General features: G+C 40.7%; 1 protein-coding gene across 1 annotated transcript in view; it reads left to right on the forward strand.

The window, feature by feature from the left end:
• The window catches only part of nrp2a (neuropilin 2a), a 78,507-nt gene that overhangs the window by 22,819 nt on the left and 34,596 nt on the right, over positions 1–21,092 (forward strand). The window contains exons 3-7 of the mRNA XM_066661729.1: positions 812–993; positions 9,618–9,848; positions 13,920–14,075; positions 14,972–15,141; positions 18,229–18,384. Coding sequence (XP_066517826.1) covers positions 812–993; positions 9,618–9,848; positions 13,920–14,075; positions 14,972–15,141; positions 18,229–18,384 — 895 coding nt within the window. The remainder of the gene's footprint in view (positions 1–811; positions 994–9,617; positions 9,849–13,919; positions 14,076–14,971; positions 15,142–18,228; positions 18,385–21,092) is intronic.

The raw sequence follows: 21,092 nt of genomic DNA on the forward strand, positions 1-21,092 counted from the left end.
GCGAATGTCATTCCACATGGAGGGTGTTGTCTGAGTGTTGAACTTGTTGAGACATATAACGAGAACTGGGTAGAAAACACAATTTTATATATGTTTCAAAAATGTTTCTACTGTAATATATAATATATTTTGAATATTTCTGTAGGTAATCTTGTCATATTCAGTACTTTTACTTATGTGAAACTTAAACAAACCAACAACTTTTCAGCAGTTATATTTAAACCAATCCAATTTAAGGAAATTAAGAAATGCCTTAATTTTCTTCCCTTTTAATTTCTTAATCCAGATTTTATTTTGCTTTTGAAGCCGGATTACTCCTCTTTGAACTTCTCCATTTTCATTTGGAAAGTTTCATTTCAATTTACATTTCATTTCAAAGTCAAATCTGACCAAATATATAAGAAATAATGAAAATAATAAAAAAGTAATGATGATAATAATAATAAAATAAAAGCTATACAATTAATGAAATGATTTTCCGGGATATTTGATTAAATTGAGCTCTGAGACAATTAATTGTGGTCAAGTACCCATCTTCTAACACATTAAAGTGTGTAATACACAATGCCGCCTGTTTGGTGTCTGTAATGTTAAGTACAGGACGATGGATAGGGTTCATTCTTAGCGTAGCATTAGGGTTGTTGTTAGGTTAAAGGGCAGGTTGATATACTCTATTAAACACATTTTACAAGAGTGCATCCCCTTCACAGACCCCTGTACTATGACTTTACGGCCTGCTCTAAATGTGCAGAACACCATTTGTTCCTAAATCAACTTTTACTGTGACCAATGTCTTTTTATTCTTTTCCAGATATGACTTCATTGAGATCAGAGACGGGACCTCGGAGTCTGCCGACCTGCTGGGGAAGCACTGCAGTAACATCGCTCCCCCTGCTATCATCTCCTCCGGCCCTGTGCTCCACATCAAGTTTGTGTCTGATTACGCTCACCAGGGGGCTGGCTTCTCGCTGCGCTACGAGATCCACAAAACCGGTGAGTGAACCCCATTCGTCTCCTAGGGTTTTCCTAGAGTCAGGGAGTTGATTTACTGAGGTAGATTTGTAGCCCGGTGGAGCATTTTTTGTTTGCAGGGATTTGTAGTTTGTTGGCACTGGGGAATGCGCTGATGTTGTGTTAATTATTAGCATCTGTGGCGTCTGTTCAGTCGGCTGTATTTTTCTACAGATTCAAATTTAAATCTGAATCTGAATCTGAATTGAAACCGAGTGTGTATCTGTTGCATACTTGAATTAATTTGGCCTTCACTATGCTACATTGCACCACAATTTAAGGTGGAATGGCAAAGTATGTTCAGGCCATTTGGACCAGCTTTCCATCCACTTACAAGTTGCTGACCAACCCTCCCTTTACTCGTTTACCTTTGGCTGCCCACAGCCTTCTGCATCTGATCAGCCAATGATAGGAGAAGGGCTTTAAAGGGTCAAGAGTCGCGCCAGTGTTTTCTTCTCTGATTTCTTGGATAAACCCTTGTTACGCAAGGAATCTCATTAGAGTGTTGACCCTTGGCCACCTTTCCCTTTTCTGATCCAGAAGGTCATGGGATCTGTAGCGGTCAGACACGCTCCTAAAACGCCGCCTTGAAAATGATCGCATCGCTCGGAGACCAATTAAACATCAAGGGAGAAGGTTGAAGAAAATAAACAGAGTTTAGGGGAAAAGGGAGTGGGGGTGGCGGATAAATGCTTAACTCTTTTCATCCCGCCCCGAGCATGCCAGGAATGCCGGCTTAATTAGACTCTGATCTCCTGTCCTTGGGGATAAGGCAAATTGAGGAGAAGACTGGTGGGCTCTTCTGGACCTTGGCTGTTATGAACACTATAGAACCTAGCTGAAGCAATTCTCTCGTAGGCAATAGGGAGCAAGGCGCTTCACTAGGAATTGAGGCACAGCCGTTGGAAGGGCTGTAGCCTTCTGCTTGGAGCCTGCTGATGCAAAAGATCAGAGAAGTGGGGCATTGGACCATGGGCTGGATTAGCTTTAAGAGCAAGGCGCCATGAAGTCATGGGAGTACAGTTGCATTGTTATCAAGTAAGAAATCAGGTTTAAGGTGGTAGGGGTCGAAAAGACAGACAAGAGCCACACTTTGCTATTGTTTACTTCTGATTCTAGCTGTGTTTACAGCACCTCTGACCTGGGGTCAGTGTAAAGCTGTCCAGATTGAATTGGTCTTGATACGAGACCTTTAAGAATAGATATTTTCACTGTAGTAAGTTTAGTTATTGAAAAGATAACTCTTAAGGCTTAATAAATCTCATCTCTGGGACTATCGTAAATCACTGATGTAAACATGACATTGTCATTGCCAGTACTTCAAAAGACCTGAGAATAAACTAATGACCCCTCTGTGCTTATCCGGAACAGTGATGTCACTGCTGCAGTCCCTGGTGGTCTTTCTACGGCTCTGTTTACAAACACTTTTACTTCCAAGCTTTTGCTTAGTCAGCTTTCCATGTAGCACTGGCCACTAGTTTTACTTATTACTGTGTAACAACATTGTAACTACTGCTTATTGTATTACTGATAGGGGTGGAACCGATTAAGAGTGCTTATATACAATCAAGTGCATCAACATCATTTATTCATATGTAATTACAAATGCATATATTATTATATTAACTTAATTTTATTATAACTTCATTTTGTACATACATGTTTTGAAATGTTGACAGCTTTAATACCTCAGTAACCTGTAGTTACAATGCTACTTCATTATTGTTAATGCAATATTACATAGCTGTTACATATATTCTGAATGAATACGGTCTAAGATAAGTTGTCGTAGGCAGTAGGGAGCAAGTCACATCATTATGTATTAGGACACTCCCACAGCAAAAAGGAATGCCTTTTCTGTGGTTGCTGGTAAAGGGCAGGGTTTGGTGATAAAGTGATTTCGGTGATTAAAGGAAAGTGTGTGTGTGTGTGTGTGGCATTGATATGTTTGTGCCGGTATGGTCGGCATATGTTGTAAACACCGTTGCCGCTTTATTCTTCAATCCAGACAAAGGCGACTGTTTGCTTTCACGTGTCAGTTTCCAGAGGCCGTATTCTTCCGCAAAAGCCACAGTTTACAGGCTGCGAGAAAAACTTCGGAAGCTGTCAGGAGGGGAGTAGAGATGAGGAAAGGAACTCAAGACCCCTTGAAAGAGTTGTTGTTTGTTTATACCAGCTTAAACTGCACACATGGTGGTCCACCAGCCAAGTCATACCTGCTCTGTGGTGGTCCTGTAGGGGTCCTGATCAATGAAGTACAGGGTGAATGTGGGTTAACAATCTGCAGAGTAACAGATGGAATAGAATGCCTTTTTTATAAAAAAGTATGGTTTTTACCATGTAGTCAGAGTAGCTACAGACTTATATTTGTTTGTGTGGGCTGAGGCGTCTTGGACGGAGATTGGAATCTCTTGTAAACACTGCTCGAGGAGGTGTGCCTCTTCTGTACGTCCCTGGGAGCGAGAACATCAAATCCTCACTAGATCTCACTGACCGGCAGGAAATCAACACTCTCCACCATATCCCAGCTGGACCAGCACACTCACTGACCCCCAGGGGGGGATGAGTAATCCTCCTGGCTCTCTATATTCATCCCGTTTGGATGGGTTGAGCGGGATGTTATATAAGGAGCTGGAGACTGCCATGACGGATGTTTAATTCTCCACAGTTTCTGGACACTTGACTCTTAGCTGCTCAATTATTTGACTTCCTTTCAGTGGTCAGCATTGGCTTGAGGACACAGCTGGATATTGTGGCTTGGACAGTCCCTATGGACATCAGCGAGAACCAATATTTGATTGCAACCATTGGCTCAGTAGTTGGATTCCTTGTTCTTACCTGGTTAGGAGTCAAAAAGAGGTTTTACAAGGGATGTTGCTCGTCTTTTACTGCCCATGAACTCACCACTATGGTCACTATGGTAAATTACCCCTCAGTTTTCCTATACTGAAAATCAATGGATCTTCTTGACCAAATCTTGCAAGTGCAGGTGTCTGGAAGGTTTGACCACAGATGACCTGTAGTCCTTGACATTTAGATGGACTCTGGATTTTATTCAGGCTTGATTCATTTTGATAGCATTGGTAAGTTTTTGTATTTTTCATTAATGCCCGTTGCAAGTCTTAGATTTTGGGTTTGAGAGATGATCTTGGACAAGGGCCTTAAGTAAGTTCTCAGCTCCTGTGTAATGCCAAACAAGTAGTGAGGAGTGCAAAGGCTGAGGGTGGGGGAGTATGTAGCCCCTAGCCTTGGATCTGGCTAGGGACCAACCAGAACCATCCCACATAAGTATCAAATATTTACAGCAATGTTCCAACATTGTGTTTATTTGTGACACCTCATTTTCTCAAGCCTTGCCTTCAAAACCTCTGTCTTCCACTGGGGAATCAAATAAACCCATGCCTCTCAGAATCAGCAGAGATTGCTGCCCTCCCTTAATGCCCCCCTTTTTCTGCCCCAGTTCAGTCACGGCAGATTTTAACCCCCAACCGCACACATAAGCACTCACAAGGTCACATGGGTGTGATGCTGTTGCCACGGTTAGCGACGGAAGACTTCCCGCTAAGGCGCCTTTCTGAGTAGACTCATAGGGAAAACAGGAAGGGCCAATTAGGGCCAGAGGTCTCTGTCGCCCTGGGCGGCTTTGGCCCCACCTCCCCACCTGCGGGGCAGAAGTCTGGAGGCCATCCTGGATGCCCGATGGAATTTACTGCTACTTTAAAAACAGCCTGGAGTCTCTCTGCATCACTCACTCTCTCTCTCTCTCTCTCTCTCTCTCTCACTGTATCTCTCTGTCCTTCGCTCAAACAACTCCCACCCCCGAAACAACTGTTAAGACCCACCACATTCTTCATCTGCCCACCTCTCCTTCCTTTTGGAAATTCCCCTTTCCCCGGTCCAACAGCAGTGTGAAAGCAATAATAGATTGTACCCTGGAGTAGCATTGGAACTAATAATTAGGCTAATAATGCAAATATATACTTAGACAGTTAGCATCAAGGCTAATTATTTAAATAATTTCCAATGTGTTTAGCTGTTTCAGGAATTTGAAAATGATCCAAAAAAATAATTATTATTTATAATTATTATTATTAATAATTATTGTTATTTATAAGCCTTTATAAATGTAGTTGTTACACTATATAACTTGGTAATAATGCTTTGTAAGCGTACTTATAAAGTCTAAAAAGACTTTTTAACTTGTACCCAATTGTCACTATTCATTATGATGTCTTTTAAATGGATAATGCTTTGACACAATGTTTTTAAACTAAATATTTTAAACATAAATGTTTTTTTTTATAAATAACTGTCACACTTAAATGTTTTAACTGAGCAACTTTTTAGAAACAAAGGCAACAGAATTAGTTCAGAACAGCCCTAATCTAAAATGGCCGACTTCTGCATTCTGCTACTTTGTGAAATCAGTTGGTATCATTTATTTGTTTATTTATTTTTAAAGTTAAGCTATGATTCAAAAGGGGGGACTAATTTAAAAAACAAAAAAACAAAATATGGGGCATACTTATAAATAAATAACTTTTTTGCTGTTTGAACTCAAACTTTTATTTAGAAAAAAAACTTGTCATCTAAAATGGCTGCTGAAATTATTATTTTTTAAAAGTTGTTTGGCTAAATTCATATTTTGATTTAATATTTACCAAGTTTTGTTTGATTTTCTTTGGCATAAATCCGATTCCACACTCAACAAATAGACATCTGACAACCAACCACAGGACTTAAGAGATTTGTGATGAGTGGGAAATCTTTGGCCAATTTTTTTTTTCCCCCCAGATCTTGTTGCTCACTTGGAGGCAGACTCTCATTCCCCAGGGACTTGAGAAGTGTGCCATATTCTACTGCGATATGTGTCACGTTCCCTTCTGGGTCAGACGCTCCCTCACTTAGAGCAAACCCTTTCCAGACGGAGCTGTATTTTCACTCGGCAGAAGTCGCGAGCAGCTCTCCGAAGTTTTATTACTTGGTCTTGACTAAATTAAGACACACGCCCTGCTAACTGTTTTTATGACGTCCAATTAACCTCGTAAACTCAGACATCGGAATCAGATAAGCAGTCCGCTTCGCCTCCGTCGATTAAATTAAGGACGGGTCGTTGGGCCATTCGTCATACGCCTGAGCTGAAGCAGTCGCTGGGCTGAGAAGATGGCTCTGTTCTTTGCTGGATGGAGAAAGTCTTGCTTTTTAAATTATAAATAACAATAGAAACAGGTAAACAATGCTTGTGATACTTGTGTTAGCCAAAGCTTACACAATGTCCTTAATTACAAAACACCTAAAGCTTGCATTCCTTAAATTTGTTGGAATTTTTTTTTTATTGATGATTATTATTGTATCATTGTAATAGTATTTTCACAGTATTTATGACCTTTATAAGAATCTGTTTTCCACCACCTGAGCTATTCATCCTAAGCCTGAGGGAACCTGGGGGAAAAAGGCCTTAAATGGGTTGTTAACCTTTCTCCAATAAATTAGCTTCCTGTCCAGAGCTTTGAATGATGGGATTGGCAAGGGCAAAAGTCAAGAACCGGAATTTGGAAAGTTTCACCACACAACCCAATGCAGAACTAAATCAGTGAAAGCTTGAACAACAGATTGATTATTAAACTGATTATCAATATGTTATTTATCCTGATCAGTGGCAGCCCAAGGCTGAGTGGTTCCATCAAGCAGGGTTTCCAACTCAACCAGATCACTCAAGCGCAAGGCTGAGTATTGCCAAATATTGTCAGCTGTATTTACATTGGACAAACTTGACTTTGGGCTTAGGTTATCTGGCCAAGTCCTGCTTTGTGGATTACATCCTCTGATCACTTAAACATAGCAAGGTAGAACTTTACATAATGTATTCCTACCCAGTAACAAAGACCTCCCTGGCCCCGCCTCCAAATGATCACTCATGGCGATAGGGCAAAGAAGGAAAGCCCAAGGAGGAAAAGGAAACTGTTTATAGCGTGTGCACAAACGTGAAGTAACGAGTGGTTATGAGGCACTCATGCAGACAGCCCCCCTGCTGGATGTGAGACTGTGTGTGTGTGTGTGTTGGGGGGGGGGGGGGGGGGGTGTCTTATGACGGCGGCACGCATGACAAGGTCAATGAGTGGGAGGTGCAGGGGAAATGGGGAAATGGAAGAAGTTTCTGACAGGACAGTGCACTTCTGGAAGGGATCACACCCAGGCACGGCTATGACCCAGTAACACACACACTCACAGTGACCAAATACACAATAAATGTGTATTGTATTCCATTTACGTGTAATAAGAATATATCACACATTTAATATACACGTAATTACATTATTATTAATAAGTAAGCCACATATGGTGAAGTTTCATTGTACACTTGTATGGCATTAAAATAACAATAATATTGAATTCAAATTGCTTTACTAAGTAAAAATAACACACTTCATGTGTAATAGCTTTGTAATAGTTAGGTAATAGCTATGTAATAGCTTTGAAATAATACAAAACCTATATGTTGCACATGCTACGTTCATTTGAGAACGTCAGGGCAGGTTTTCACCACGTTAGTTCTGAAAATGTAGGAAAACAGGGACTTGTGTGTATTTTCTTTTACACCTGCCCTTACTGTATATGGGTTCGGGGTGTGGGGGGTGGGCAGCAGTGGCCTTAGTCACTGTGTTTGTATGCGATTGTGTGAGTCATGTGCTGGTTTTCTGGCTGAGGTTTAGCAGCTGGAAGATTGTTATTACCCTCCTCCAGCAGGGATTGGGATCCATAGAGCTACTGCTACCTGCCTCCACACACTCTTCCCCTGCGCTATTAATATCACTGTTTGTGGGTGAGAGAAGAGAACATGGAAAATGATGTAGAATAAGCAGAGAGTGGGCTCATGCTACTGTGTGTGTGTGTGTGAGAGAGACAGAGAGAGTGCAAATCTAGTTCAGTTATTCTTGTGTATATTCTAACGTAGTGTTATGCCACTGTATGCCATATACAGTGACCAGTGACCAGGTTACTCTGCCTATCTCATGTACTTGGCCTTAGAGAGAGAGAGAGAGAGAGAGAGAGAGCTGACCCTCCTTCGTCAGAGGGCTCAGAGGGCCCTATGACCAAGAGAGCAAAGCACCATGGGAAGTTTTCCCCACAGCTTGCGCAGCTGCCAAAGCTCAAGGTGAGCAACTCGGCATGCATAAATCTACATAACTAATGAGCCATGGGCTCCCAGCGCCTCCCACTCCGACTTGTTTGTTTTGTTGTTTATCTCTCCCTCTTGATCTCTCGTTCTCTCTCATTACGCAAGTCTCTCTCTCGCTCTCTCTCTCTCATGCCCACTAGCTTGAGTGGTTCTCCCCCTGTCCCTTATCTGCTCTGCATTCATCAGTTCATCAGGCAAAGCTACCGGGTGGCATTGCAGGGCCAAGCACCATAGGATCAGGTCTGGTTTTTGGACCGTTGCCCACATGTCATTGACTTGCTCTTAAAAGGAAGGGATGTTCCGTGTCTCTGTGTATGAACCAGCTCTGGTGTTGCCTGTGTAGGCAGAAATTAACCGTACACAACTTTTGCAGCATTTCCAAAATAAAATAAAGAAATGTGCTTCAACAAAAACACACCCAGAGGAAACAAACAAAAAAATAGGGTTTTGTTTTTTGTGTCTAGTGTTGAAATTAAAGTTAACGTTAGGGTGATGTCAAGTGTGGAGGATAGGGTTAGGGCAAAGCCTAGGGTTAACGTTACTATAAAAATATACTCTTTACTTGATAAAAACATCCAGGGAAACACGAAGGTGGCTCCACTCTTCTGGTTCCCCAGAGCCGCCGGCGAAACACATGTGGAAAACAGTGGAGAAAACTACACCCCAGATGTTAGCTGAGAAAGTTCTGAAATGTTTAAGAAGGTTTGTGAGTGTGGGTTTAGTATACGGCGTGTTATGAGGCTTTTAAACTTTCACATATGGCAGAATGGGTCAGGAGACCAGCATATGTTTCAGGTTCTGGTGGAAAGAAATATGCTGCAGACTGAAGTAATGGAAGCAAGCACTGACTTTATGAATTATATGAATCTACATAATACATAACCACTATGATACTAAACATTGCTTCTGAAATGTAGATTATAAACAATTCCCAGAAGGCTCATGATTAAATAAAATGATAATTATTCATATGATTTATTAAAATAATCAAGACGTAATAGGAATAGAACATGAAACTTCCACAAGATAAACCTAGTGTTTGCTTCATTGAGTTAGAACATTTCTAGTAGTTTCTAAAGTGTTTCAGGTGGTTGCTATGGTGGTTAATATTGTATATTTAATGTGGTTGCTAAGTTGTTGCTCAGTGGCTTTTATATTGTTGCTAAGATTTCCCCCAGGTGGTTGCCATGGTGCCTCAGGAAGTGGCCAAACTTTGAAAATGTGTACAATCATCTCAATACGGTTTTCCTGGTTTGTTGTTACAGCATTTCATGTTGTTGTATGGTGTCCCAGGTGGTTGCAGTGTTTCCAGGTTGTTGCTGAGAAGTTGTTGCTTGGTTCATTTTAGTCCCCTTTCCTTTCTACTGGAAACATAGCATTAATATTGTTACTATTTATCTGTTTTTAATCTGGTTTTTTTGTACAGGTTCTGAGCACTGTTTCCGGAATTTCACCGCTCCCACTGGGATAATTGAGTCTCCTGACTTTCCCGACAAATACCCCCACAACCTGGATTGCTCCTACATCATTATCGCCCCTCCCCAGACTGAGGTCACCCTCACCTTCAAGACCTTCGACCTGGAGAATGACCCTCTGCTGATGGCTGAGGGAGACTGTAAATACGATTGGCTGGAAGTGTGGGACGGCCTGCCCCAGGGTGAGTTACAGAACCATTCTAGATAACTAACGCTCTAAAGGTGATGATGGATTGGTTGGGCCAGATGGTCTTGAACAAAGAAGGTCATTTTTCATGGGGGATTAAGGTGTTCCTGCTTGGTTTGGCCAGAGAATGTCCATGAAATGTTTGTTGTTTTAAGAAATACATGAACAGATGTAAAAACCTATTCGTATTCGTATATACTATTTGTATAAGTACAAAGGATATTATCTTGGATGGTTTGAAGCTGTACATCCATTGGGTGGGATAGTGGTGCTAGACATCTAGGGGGCACTAGTTTGGTGTTGTGTTAGTCTGCCTTGCGCCCAACAATTCAAGGAACACTCTTAACAATGGACAAGATGAAGCAGTTACAGAAAATGAAATATACCTCCTTTGCTTAGTGTCGAGCCTGTGGACTTGCATTACCTGGCATAACAGATCTGGGCAGTTTGCATTCTCCTCCAATCATGTAGGGGGCTAGTTTAATGTTAGCAGTAGGTTAAAAAAGCTCAAATTTTAAAGAGAGCATTGATAGCAGTTTATTTCTGGTGTCTATCAAGACCATCTTCCCAGTTGTTATGCTCCACTTGTCACACATATTGACAGAGGTCAATTCTTGCCCATTATGACCCTAGGCAAGTTTGCCACTGCTACCACAGATATATCTTTATCAGTGGTGGCCCAAATCCACATGGACAACATGGAATGTGCTTGCGATCTGTGCGATTCCAGGGAATTGGTAATTCTTACATCCTCCAGTATTTGAAACATGGCTAACACCATGAGGGAGACACACTCCTTGAAATATAAACCAGATCTTTTGAGGACTAGCAAGTTCTTGCTTTAAAAACTGAGCTGTTTTCCCCAGCATATCTGGCTGAATTTGCTGTCTCCTCTCATGTGTAGTAAATCGTCCTCATCCTTCTGAGTGGGTGTGAAGTGCTCCTTTTAACTTGAGGTCTGCCGAATGCCAGCGAGCCATTGAGCTCTTCCTCCATCTCGAGGATGCGAGCTGACACCTCCGTAAAGGCCAGAGGCTTCCTCCGTAACTTATTTCCTGCTTTCCCCACCTCCTCGTCTGTCGCCGTCCCTCTTTCATGCCCTTTCTCTCGCTCCTCTCTTCAGATGGTCCTTATCTGGGGAGGCGCTTCCTTCCTTTTTGGGATGAGAAAGGGAGAGATTGTTTTATCTCTCCTGTGGAAGGCAGCTGATAAGGGGAGGGGGGCGGGTTGATGTTTACGTCAAAAACCGGTGTCAGTCGAGGCAAGTGAGTGGGTGTCTGAGCAGTTAGGAAATATCTGAGACCTTTGATTGGATTTCCACAGATGTCTGTGGTGGGAGTTCAAAGGGATGGTTTGCATTCAAAGTGCATTATTTCAATGGCTGAAATGTATTTATATGTCCAGATGTTGACACCCCAATTACAGCAACTTCATGTTCTCCCTTTGCTGATGAAGCCACCACTGAGACCAAGGTCCCCATGCCCAATGCCAAGAATGAGCTAGGGGTGTTTATAACATTCCAGGTGCTGAAAGATCTCCATCCATTACCCCTGGGATGAGCAGGAAATGCACTGGTGTTCCGTAATACATCATTCAACACCAGATGACATGGCAGAGTGCAACCAAATTCTTACAGCAATGCTCCACCACCAAGTGTAATCTCTCCAAGAATCAAATCAGCATTTTGCTTATTTATGTACTTTTAAAAAAGTCCACATATGTCTCATTTATATATTGATTTGTTTATATATTTATTTAAATGTATGTGTACCTTCTAACCTTTGTGAAAAGTCCCTGACATTTTCCTTCATTTCAGATTTCTTTGAGCCTTTACCTGACCTCCCATAATGCCAAACAAACAAACAAACAAACAAACAAACAAACAAACAAGCATAAGCCTGTGAGGTAGAGGTGGCTATAAATCAGAGGCTCTCACAGACAGAACTTGTGAGAGAAGTCACAGAAAAGCTCCCGTAATCCTTGGCAGTGGGTTGGACTAAAGACAGGGGATCACACTATGTCTCAGCAGCTTTTCACTGGTGTCGGGAATGTTCAACTCCTGTCAAGAACAGGGCTTTCCAACTGTTCTAGATTCACTAGAATAACCCTTACATTAGATATCAACATTAATGGTAATAACTGTGTAATTGCACATTTATAATTTGTTAATAACATATGCAACCACACTTTAACCAGCAGAGATGTGACCACTGTTATAGACTGATTACAGTATTAATGGGTCCAATAAATATACAAGTATTGATGTTATCAAAATACATACACACAATGTGATAATTACTACATTATTACAAGCTATACGCCTTATAACCTATACACCTTTCTCCTGTGAGTTGTACATGCTAATACTTTCAAGTAGTTTTCTGCATCTAGCTTGCTAATATTAATTTTTCTCATTGCAAGCTTGATTGCAAATACATTGAGAGGTTGCATATTTAGCCAACCTAGCCAACTAGCATTTTTCTTCTAGCTAATGTTAAATCTGTAGGAATCACTACTGTTGCATTGACAGAAAATCAGGCTATAAATGGTCTTTACTGAATTCTAGCACAATTACATCATCTCCGTTGGCTAGGAAACGGGACTAACCCAACTATCAGTGGTTATTGATTGAATTCCTCATGTAATCAATACCTCCTGTAAACAGTGAAGTAAACAGTTAGCAGCTGGACTCACTAGTTAGCTTCAGTGATACAGGCAGCTAATTATAGTCTAATTACCCTAAGATAGAGGCAATGCCAATGAAGGTAAAACACACAGGTCAGTCGACCTTGTACATGATGTTTTCTATTCTGTATTAGCTTCATTCCACTCAGGACTCAGGTCTATTTGATCAGGACTGGGAACACTGTTCCACTGTTCTTGCTGTGCAGTGGTTTATGAACTCACTGTGGGCCAGTACCGTCAGATGTTATGTCCAAATCGATAAGTCATCTGTTTCTGTACTAACCTCCTTTTTAAATCTTTGATCCGTCAGGCTTTCATGTGGATGGTAACTTGTCTGACTGTAAATAAAGTAGACTACCTTAATCCTGAAGTCTTTAAAGTCTTGAATGATTTTTCCGAGCACTGAACCTCTGTATGTTTCCCCTGACAAGCCAAGAATCAAAGCTTAGGAATAGGGAAGTCAGTAAATAAAAACAAACAAACAAAAAAATATTTTAATATTTATATAATTAAATAATTAATCGTATAAGTTGCGGTATTTATTTGGGATTAATTGCATTGTCAATTATTAAAACTGAAGCTTCTAATAATGGATTTCAATCATGGAAATTTTAAGAATTAATATAAGATAAACACAATGGAATTATATTTATAATAGTAGTGTCCACTGATGAAAACAATGACGGCCAGAGGAAACCATTTGTTTTTACTTCAGTTTAATATCTCAGTGTAGTTTTGATGACTTTTGAATTTGAAGCTCTTAATTTACCAATCAAAAGTGTCCTAAAAATGAATGCTACACAGGAGCTCATGAATCAAACATGTATCAATTAACTGAAGTAGCCAATAAAGCAAGAGTTTTAATAAAATGAATGAAATGTAATCTACCTTCTGAACACAACAGTAGTGACAATGTATTTACATCATTAAATAAAGCCCCTATTATGTCACAAGGCTTTCTAAATAGAGTGAAATATGGGAAGAAATTATGGCCAAGTTAACACATTAAATTTGTGTGCATTGATATATAGTTCATGTTTAATTTTGCCAGCACTACTTAGGGACTAAGATTTTAGGAGGTTTCTTCTGAGACCTGTACAAGGTAATTTGGTAGAATTCAGAAGAATAAGCTTGGGATACTTCCAACATATCAGTTTTTTTCAATCAATCAGTGTACTCACTGCCAGATTTAAGAACTGTGAATAGACCTTGCTAGGCATCCTACACAGTCACAGCTTTGGCTCAACAACCCAGATCCCAGAAGGCAAGGGATGCAGCCTAATTTGAAAATATCTAGGGCTCCCTGATGCCTATTTTTTGTTAAGAAGCATTGTTCTTGAACCAAGTTTTTCATTAAGTTTCTCTTTATTTCTTCCCACAGTGTCTCCTCTGATTGGACGATACTGTGGTACCAAGATCCCCCCAGAAATTGTGTCCTCAACCGGGCTCCTGTCCTTGTCCTTCCACACTGACATGGCTGTGGCCAAAGATGGCTTCTCTGCCCGCTACAACATGACCCACAAAGAAGTTAGTGACTGTAAGTACAGGACATTTGTTCTCAGAGATGTGTATTGTTTAGCACTGAATGGCCTGATTAGCGCCACTAGGGGAGGTAATCTGAGCAGGTCTGTCCTGTCTATCTCTTCATCTATCCATCATTTACAAGCCCTTATCTGTCGGTCTGGCTTTATCTACATCTCATTCCCTGTCTCCAGTCTTTACCTCCACTAGGTCTGAAAGCATAACTTCCTCTCCTTCCCTCTGTCTTATTCTTTTACATTGTCGTTTACATTGAAACCTATAATTCAGTGGTAACACCATCTACTCCTTGAAAACACTGTAAAAAAAATGTGTAAAAATTATTGCAAAATACTGTGGTTAAAAATATGGCTGTAAGGTATAAGATATTTTGGCAACCGTAAATGTTTTATTCAATAACTATTGTGTAGTACATAATATAACAATAAAAAAAATAGATATACACTGGGTTTGGTATGTGATGAGATTCAGGGGGTGCCACACTTCAGCATTCAAACAAAAGCTGATGGGGAACAGCAAACAACACACACACACACAAATACAAAAAAAAAATAATATTAATAAAATAACAATAATCCCCCAACAACACTGTTTCAATGTTACTACTTTCTGTATTCAAATATTTTAGTTAATTTTTTTACTGTCTTCGGTTTACAGTTTTTCACTGTAGAATTTGACACTTCTCGTCATCACTGTTAAGTCAGAACTCTGTATCTCTATTTTTCCATGTTTATTTCTCTGCCAGCAGCCCTGTTACATTACTCTAAATTTCCAAGAGGAACAGATCAATAGGAATATACCCTGAATCCAGATCATGTTTCCTGACTTTCCTCTGGAAGCTAAGAAAGTTCCTAGGACATAACGCACTGTCCTTGTGTTCCCCGTCTCTCTCAGCCTTCCACTGCAGCACTGCTTTTGGCATGGAATCAGGGAAGATTTCTGATGAGCAGATCACAGCCTCTTCCTCTTTCTACGACGGACGCTGGCAGCCTCGACTCGCTCGCTTCAACAATGAGGACAACGCCTGGACGCCCGCAGAGGACAGTAACAAGGAGTACATTCAGGTAGGGAGGTCTATCCCAGAGATTATCAAGCGCTTAGGCATAAAAGCCCACATTTGTCTTTCATTCTTTGTTTGTAAACAGCACGTAAGCTTTGTGTTTTGATTCGCCGAACCCTCACCGCCGCACGCTGCGGTTTGTGGGATCTCAAAGCGAGTCTTTGTTTCTAAATGGTCAGAAGCTTTTGTGATTTCCTCTGGTGATATATCAGCTCTGGTTTGTGGTCTTCTTGTTTCAGAGGAGGCTCCTAAAGCATACTTGGCTATGACAAAACAGCAGCCTAAAATAGCTTCTCAGCACATATGGCATAGCTATAAAGGCTGATATAGGTTCCAGGGTTGACCTAAAATTGAGTCTATGCTGTTGCCAGCGCAAGTGCCCTATGTGGTGCTAACATTTACACTTGTGTACTGGTGTGTCTGCATGGTTCTGCAGTTACATCGCCAAAACACTAGGGCTGAATCACAAATATCTTCCCTAACCCTATGCAATACACAATGTAGTAGGGTTAGTATTTTCATCTTTGAGGTGTACTATGTAGGACGTAGTGTGATAATTGGAACAAAGCATAGTTTACATGCAGTGTCAGGATCCCACTGTCTAAGGAAATGTGTCACCATGAAGTTATCGTCATCTGTCTCTGTGGGGAAGAGGAGTTTATGTTTCTAGACGTCCTCAGTTCAACTTGATCTACACGCGATGGCATAGAAGAACCACTTATAGTTCCATAAAGAACCATTGCTGTTAATATGTTTAAATGGGTATTAAATGGCATCTCTTAAAGAGCACTTTGTAGCACCTTTTTTTTTAAGACCAATCACTGTAGTTACACTTTTTGGAAATGTGTACATCAGGTTACGGTGTAGGGTATTTTATTTGTTTCTTTATTTGTTTATTTTATTTTTTTTTAGTTATTGAGGTAGGGCCTACAATTCGCCAAAAGTATAGGTCTGAAAGAGAAGCTAAAACGGCTTTAAGATGGACTTACTGACTGTCCATCTACAGAAGCAAAAGTGTTCAGTAAAACATAGCAATGATGGGCCTGCAGTGCTGAAAATAGATCCCATTCAGGCCAAAGGAATAGTGTCCAGATTTCTGTAAATCTCTCCATGTACATATACAGTATATATACTCCTCATTAGTGATTGGTGAAGTAGAGCTAGTCACTGTATAGAGCTGTGTACCAGCCCCTACCTCTGCACAACCCCAGTTACAGTCTCAGACACATTCAGATGGGAGCAGTTCTACAAATTAACTCTCGATGAGGCCACACCTGTTCACTGAAAACTGTTCCAAAGCAAAAGGGGGCTACTGTGAAGAGTCTAAAGTATAAAACCTATCCTGGTTTTGTTTCCTAAATAACTCCATATTTGTTCCTTCATAGTTTTAATGCCTTTCACATTCATTTACAATGTGGAAAATGATATTAATAAAAAAAAATAATACAAAGGAAAAATAATTGAAGGAGCATATGTGTCCAAACATTTGACTGGTGTTGTACATTCACAAAATATGGAAAATGGCCCAAAACAAAGGAAACCCTCCCTCAGTTGGCGTGCCCAAACATTTGGCTGGTACCGTGTAGATATTAAAGAGCGGACGAACCCCCAAGACCCACTCAGCATCTGCTACTGACCCATCTTTTAGGCCTCGACCTAAGAGTCGAAAAACCATTGTCCTATCACTCAACAAACACTCACAATCCCAAAATGAACCCTCGTAGGAGTACTCTATCACCACCCCTTGGTAGATGGCACGCTCCATGAGCGCTGTGTTTGTTGTCTCAGCGGGGAGTGATGATGCGCGGAGGGCCTGCTATGATGGTAACCACCTCATGATGGATGAGAGCACTCCTCAGGAATCCATGGTTAGCAATCTTCTCCTGTGCCATCGATTTTAGATCCCCTCCTTTCCCCTCATGCTTTCTTTCACTGTCCTCTCCAGAACGGCGATTACACCCGAGCCTGGAAACACTTGTCTGGGTTTTTTTTTTTGATGGATCAGAGGCTGAATCACCTTGTGCTAAGGTTGTTCTCCTTCAGGACAGCCCAACCATAAATCATCAGTTAGGCTTCGTAATGAAAGCTGCAGCACTGGCTTCAGCACTGAAATCTAATTCTCTGTGGTGGACTAATATAGCCTTGAACAAAGTGGATCATTTCATTTTCTTGCTGTTATATGATGGGTTTAAAGTCTAAAAAAACACAACAGTGATGTTCTTGTTCTAACTTTGTTTACTGACAGTTGTCTTGGAAAAAGTGGCCAAAATCCAGTGGTTCTTCCAAATCAGTTTAGACTTGGACTACTTTCTTCTGTGGAACGGAAATCAGATCCAAATCCAATTTGCAGCAGTGCAACTGATCAGGCAGATCAGAATCTTAATTACGCGTACTTTCACCATTCCAAGAAGGGTGAGGGATAATCAGTGTACATTTGTCCAAAGCATTATCTTTTACAAAAATATGAAAATTTCCCCAAAATTTCTTTATTTTTTAGATTAAAAGATTTAGAGAATGGAAATAAGACGGCTCAAGGGATTCTTACACCCGACCCAGGGATAATCATTGACTTCTGGAATTCATGTTTTAAATCCCAATTAAGCCTGTTTCAGTTTTGGGATTGTTCAAAGTAAAACATATATATATATATATATATATATATATATATATATATATATATATATATATATATATATATATATTTGTGGACCAATAGAAATGCTCCAAAATGATTTGAAATAAAGTAAAGTTACATTTTTGGAGATAAATATTTTTCTCTGGAGAGCAATGGTTTATTTTATTTCTATTTATTTGATACTCGTGCACAAGATTACCTTTTGAAAAAACACCAGTCTGTTTCCATACTTGCAGTTAAAAAGACTTCAGACTGAACATATGGACCAAGTTATGCCATAGGTCACATTGCTCACAAACATGTTGTGAAAAGTCAGTTTTGAGCCACTTTTACCTGCCGTGTGAACGTAGCCTTAGATACAACATACAGCCTTCCAACAAGTTCAAAATCCATGTTGACTTTTACATTCCAGATCAAATAAAATCCCAACCAGACCTGTTTCCTCTTTCACCACAGGTGGACCTCCACTTCCTCAAGGTTCTTACTGGAATCGCCACCCAGGGGGCCATTTCAAAAGAGACCCAGAAGTCTTACTACGTCACAACTTTCAAGCTGGAGGTCAGCACCAATGGAGAAGATTGGATGATCTACCGCCATGGCAAGAACCACAAGGTGACAAACACCAAGATGGTTCTCCAACCTATGTGTACTAACCTTCCTGTTTAGTTGGTCATTCTGTTGCCTTGTCCTGATGCTGCTCAATTTGACCATGCCTTGTCCTCAGTGTCCTCCATTAGTTTTTCTGCACTATAACTGGGTGCAAATGTAGGCCCCAGAGAAGTCCCAGAGGCAGTAAAGCCCCTAGACTTAATTGACAATAGGCTACTGGTGGGGGGTGAGGGGTAGTGGGGGTTGTTATAACGACCGTTGGGAGTGGTGACCTCTGTCCCAGGTGACCTTCTCATTGATTGTGGACAGAGAAAGTGACATGAGAACAGGTTGAAGGATGGTTATCTGGCAATCTGGGAACAATAGAAGCCTCTATGCAGGCTTATCTCTAAAGGCCATTCGTCATGCCTATGCACTAGCTTCTGTAAACACACCTGCATGACTGGTCCCACACCCGCACCTGGGCTTGTAGAGACCCCAGGTCTTGGGAGAGGATCTCCTGTGTGTCTGTTTGTGTTTGTTGCGGAAGTGCGTTATCAGAAACCATGGTAGATTTGTGACCTTTTAGCCTTGTCAAGATCGTTGTCGACAAGCTTTACTTTCGGAATAGGGAAAGTCGTCCAGACACTAATTCCTTTCAGGGGGGAATTGTGTTAGGATCATATTTTGGGAATAATTGATTTTCCCGGTGGCCAGCTGCTGGCAGATGACCATGAAACCAATCTGTTTTGGTGGCAGGTGCAGGTACAGTATGCCAATCCACTCACAAAACTTGGACACTCCTTCTAACTTAAATTAGCCATTGCTTTGGAAGGACATTTGGTGTTCCAAGTGATTAAATGGCGGAAACCAAACTTCAGCGCAGGAATTACCAGTTTTGCAGCTTGACGACAAGAAATTCTTGCTTATCCCACTATGTAACCCTAGATTTAGGTCTCTAGTGGTTGATCAAGTCCTGGATTTCTCATGACGGGCATGACTCTGAGTGTTCAAGGTTAGGGTTTGACCAAAAAATAACAATTTGAAGAAGAAAACCTATGACAAAATGTTTTGTCAATGAAGAAAAATAAACAAAAATGTGAAAGACATGATAAATGACATGTTATTTCTGGTTTGAAAACTAAAAATTGCAGGGAAATTTAAACAAGAAAATGCTACAACTTTTCAAGAGTCTAACAGCCTCTTGTATCATTGGTCGGCCAATGATTCACAGAGTTCAAAGTCTTGGAGTCGACTCAATCTTGTATTGCCAACACATTTTCACCTTCTGCAGCATGATGTAATGGTAAATTATATTCAAAATGTATATAAAGACAAAAAAATGTGACCATATTATATGAGTAATTTTGTACGTTGATGTGTTTCTAAATGCAACATGATATTTTACCCGTTTTTCATAAAAGTTAATAATAAATAATATCTCTAAAATCTCAAAAATAGTAAAAACATAAAAAAAACATTATTAAATGTAGGCTTTTTATTTAATGGATTTGATGGTTTTGGTTTCTGTTGACTACAACTTGAATAAAAATAACAATAATTGAATTACCAAAATAACACTTAAATGAATACTTTTAAGTCCATTTCCTTTCTTTTTAGTGGCATCTGTGGTCTCGATGATGTAGGAAATTTAAATCAAGACCAAAGCTGGTCACACTGTAGGACACCGTTCCCAGGTGTTGCTAGCCCCATTAGTAGCATTAGCATAGCTCTCCCTAGTGTAACTCTAGACCTATGATGACAAATTTGCCCGAATATTTAGTTGCATTGGACGTATTCCCCTAGAGGTCCCCCCACCCTGTCCGTTGATCACTAATCCTGCAATGTTAGTGCTGGACAGAGTTTAATCATAACCTCAGACAAGATGCTTAAGTGGTTTTTACTCTTTCTAACACTGGGGAGGGGGCTTCGTCCTGTAATAACAGGGCTGGGATTAAACCCCTGCTTGTCTTTCTGCAGTGGGTAGCTTTTGATTACAAGATTAATCTCCCCATCTGGAAGTGGAATGAGTGCTGGGTTTCAAGTCCTAAAACTAGACCCTAAGACCAGACTAGTGTGATTATTATTATATTATAAGTGGTTTCACCCAGGGCCTAAACCCATTTTGCCACATAGAGGTTTCCATTAAAGTGTGAGTAAGCTCACGCATCTTGCTATTGTCCTCTTGAGGGACATACTGTGGTTTTCAAGTGTATCTAATTAAAGGGGGAAGCCCTTTTAATGCTTTTAGCTGAGGAGAACCGGAGCGCAGTGGACGCTCCGAGTGAACCGTCATTTGCTGTTTCTGTGTATGAGGACACATTGGGGTATTAAAGCAAAAGCTAAGACTCTCTGGCCTGAAAGTGATTATGGCTACGGAGTAATAGCTCTTTTTACGCCATTTTAAAAGTAAAGAATGCCAAGCTGCAAAAGTGGCACAGCTGTTGACCCAATATTTGACAAGCGGTCCCAGAAGTATGACTGACCACTCTTCAGTTGGGTAGGATGGACTTGGCCAGTGGTAGCCAGTACTGGTATCACATATTACACTAATGTTCTTCTGCAAGCGTGTTGGGCTATCCAATTATATCGCTATAGCAACAGTTTCCTATATCTCAGAAGAGGCACATGCTAAAGTTGACCCCCCTGCTCTGAAAGCACTGGGTGTTGCAGTTGCTGACTGCACACCAATTATGGGTGTGGTTGGGAGGGGGCGTGTATTTTGAGCAAAG

The sequence above is a fragment of the Hoplias malabaricus genome, chromosome 2, assembly GCF_029633855.1.
Source record: "Hoplias malabaricus isolate fHopMal1 chromosome 2, fHopMal1.hap1, whole genome shotgun sequence".
NCBI classification, from domain to species: Eukaryota; Metazoa; Chordata; class Actinopteri; order Characiformes; family Erythrinidae; genus Hoplias; species Hoplias malabaricus.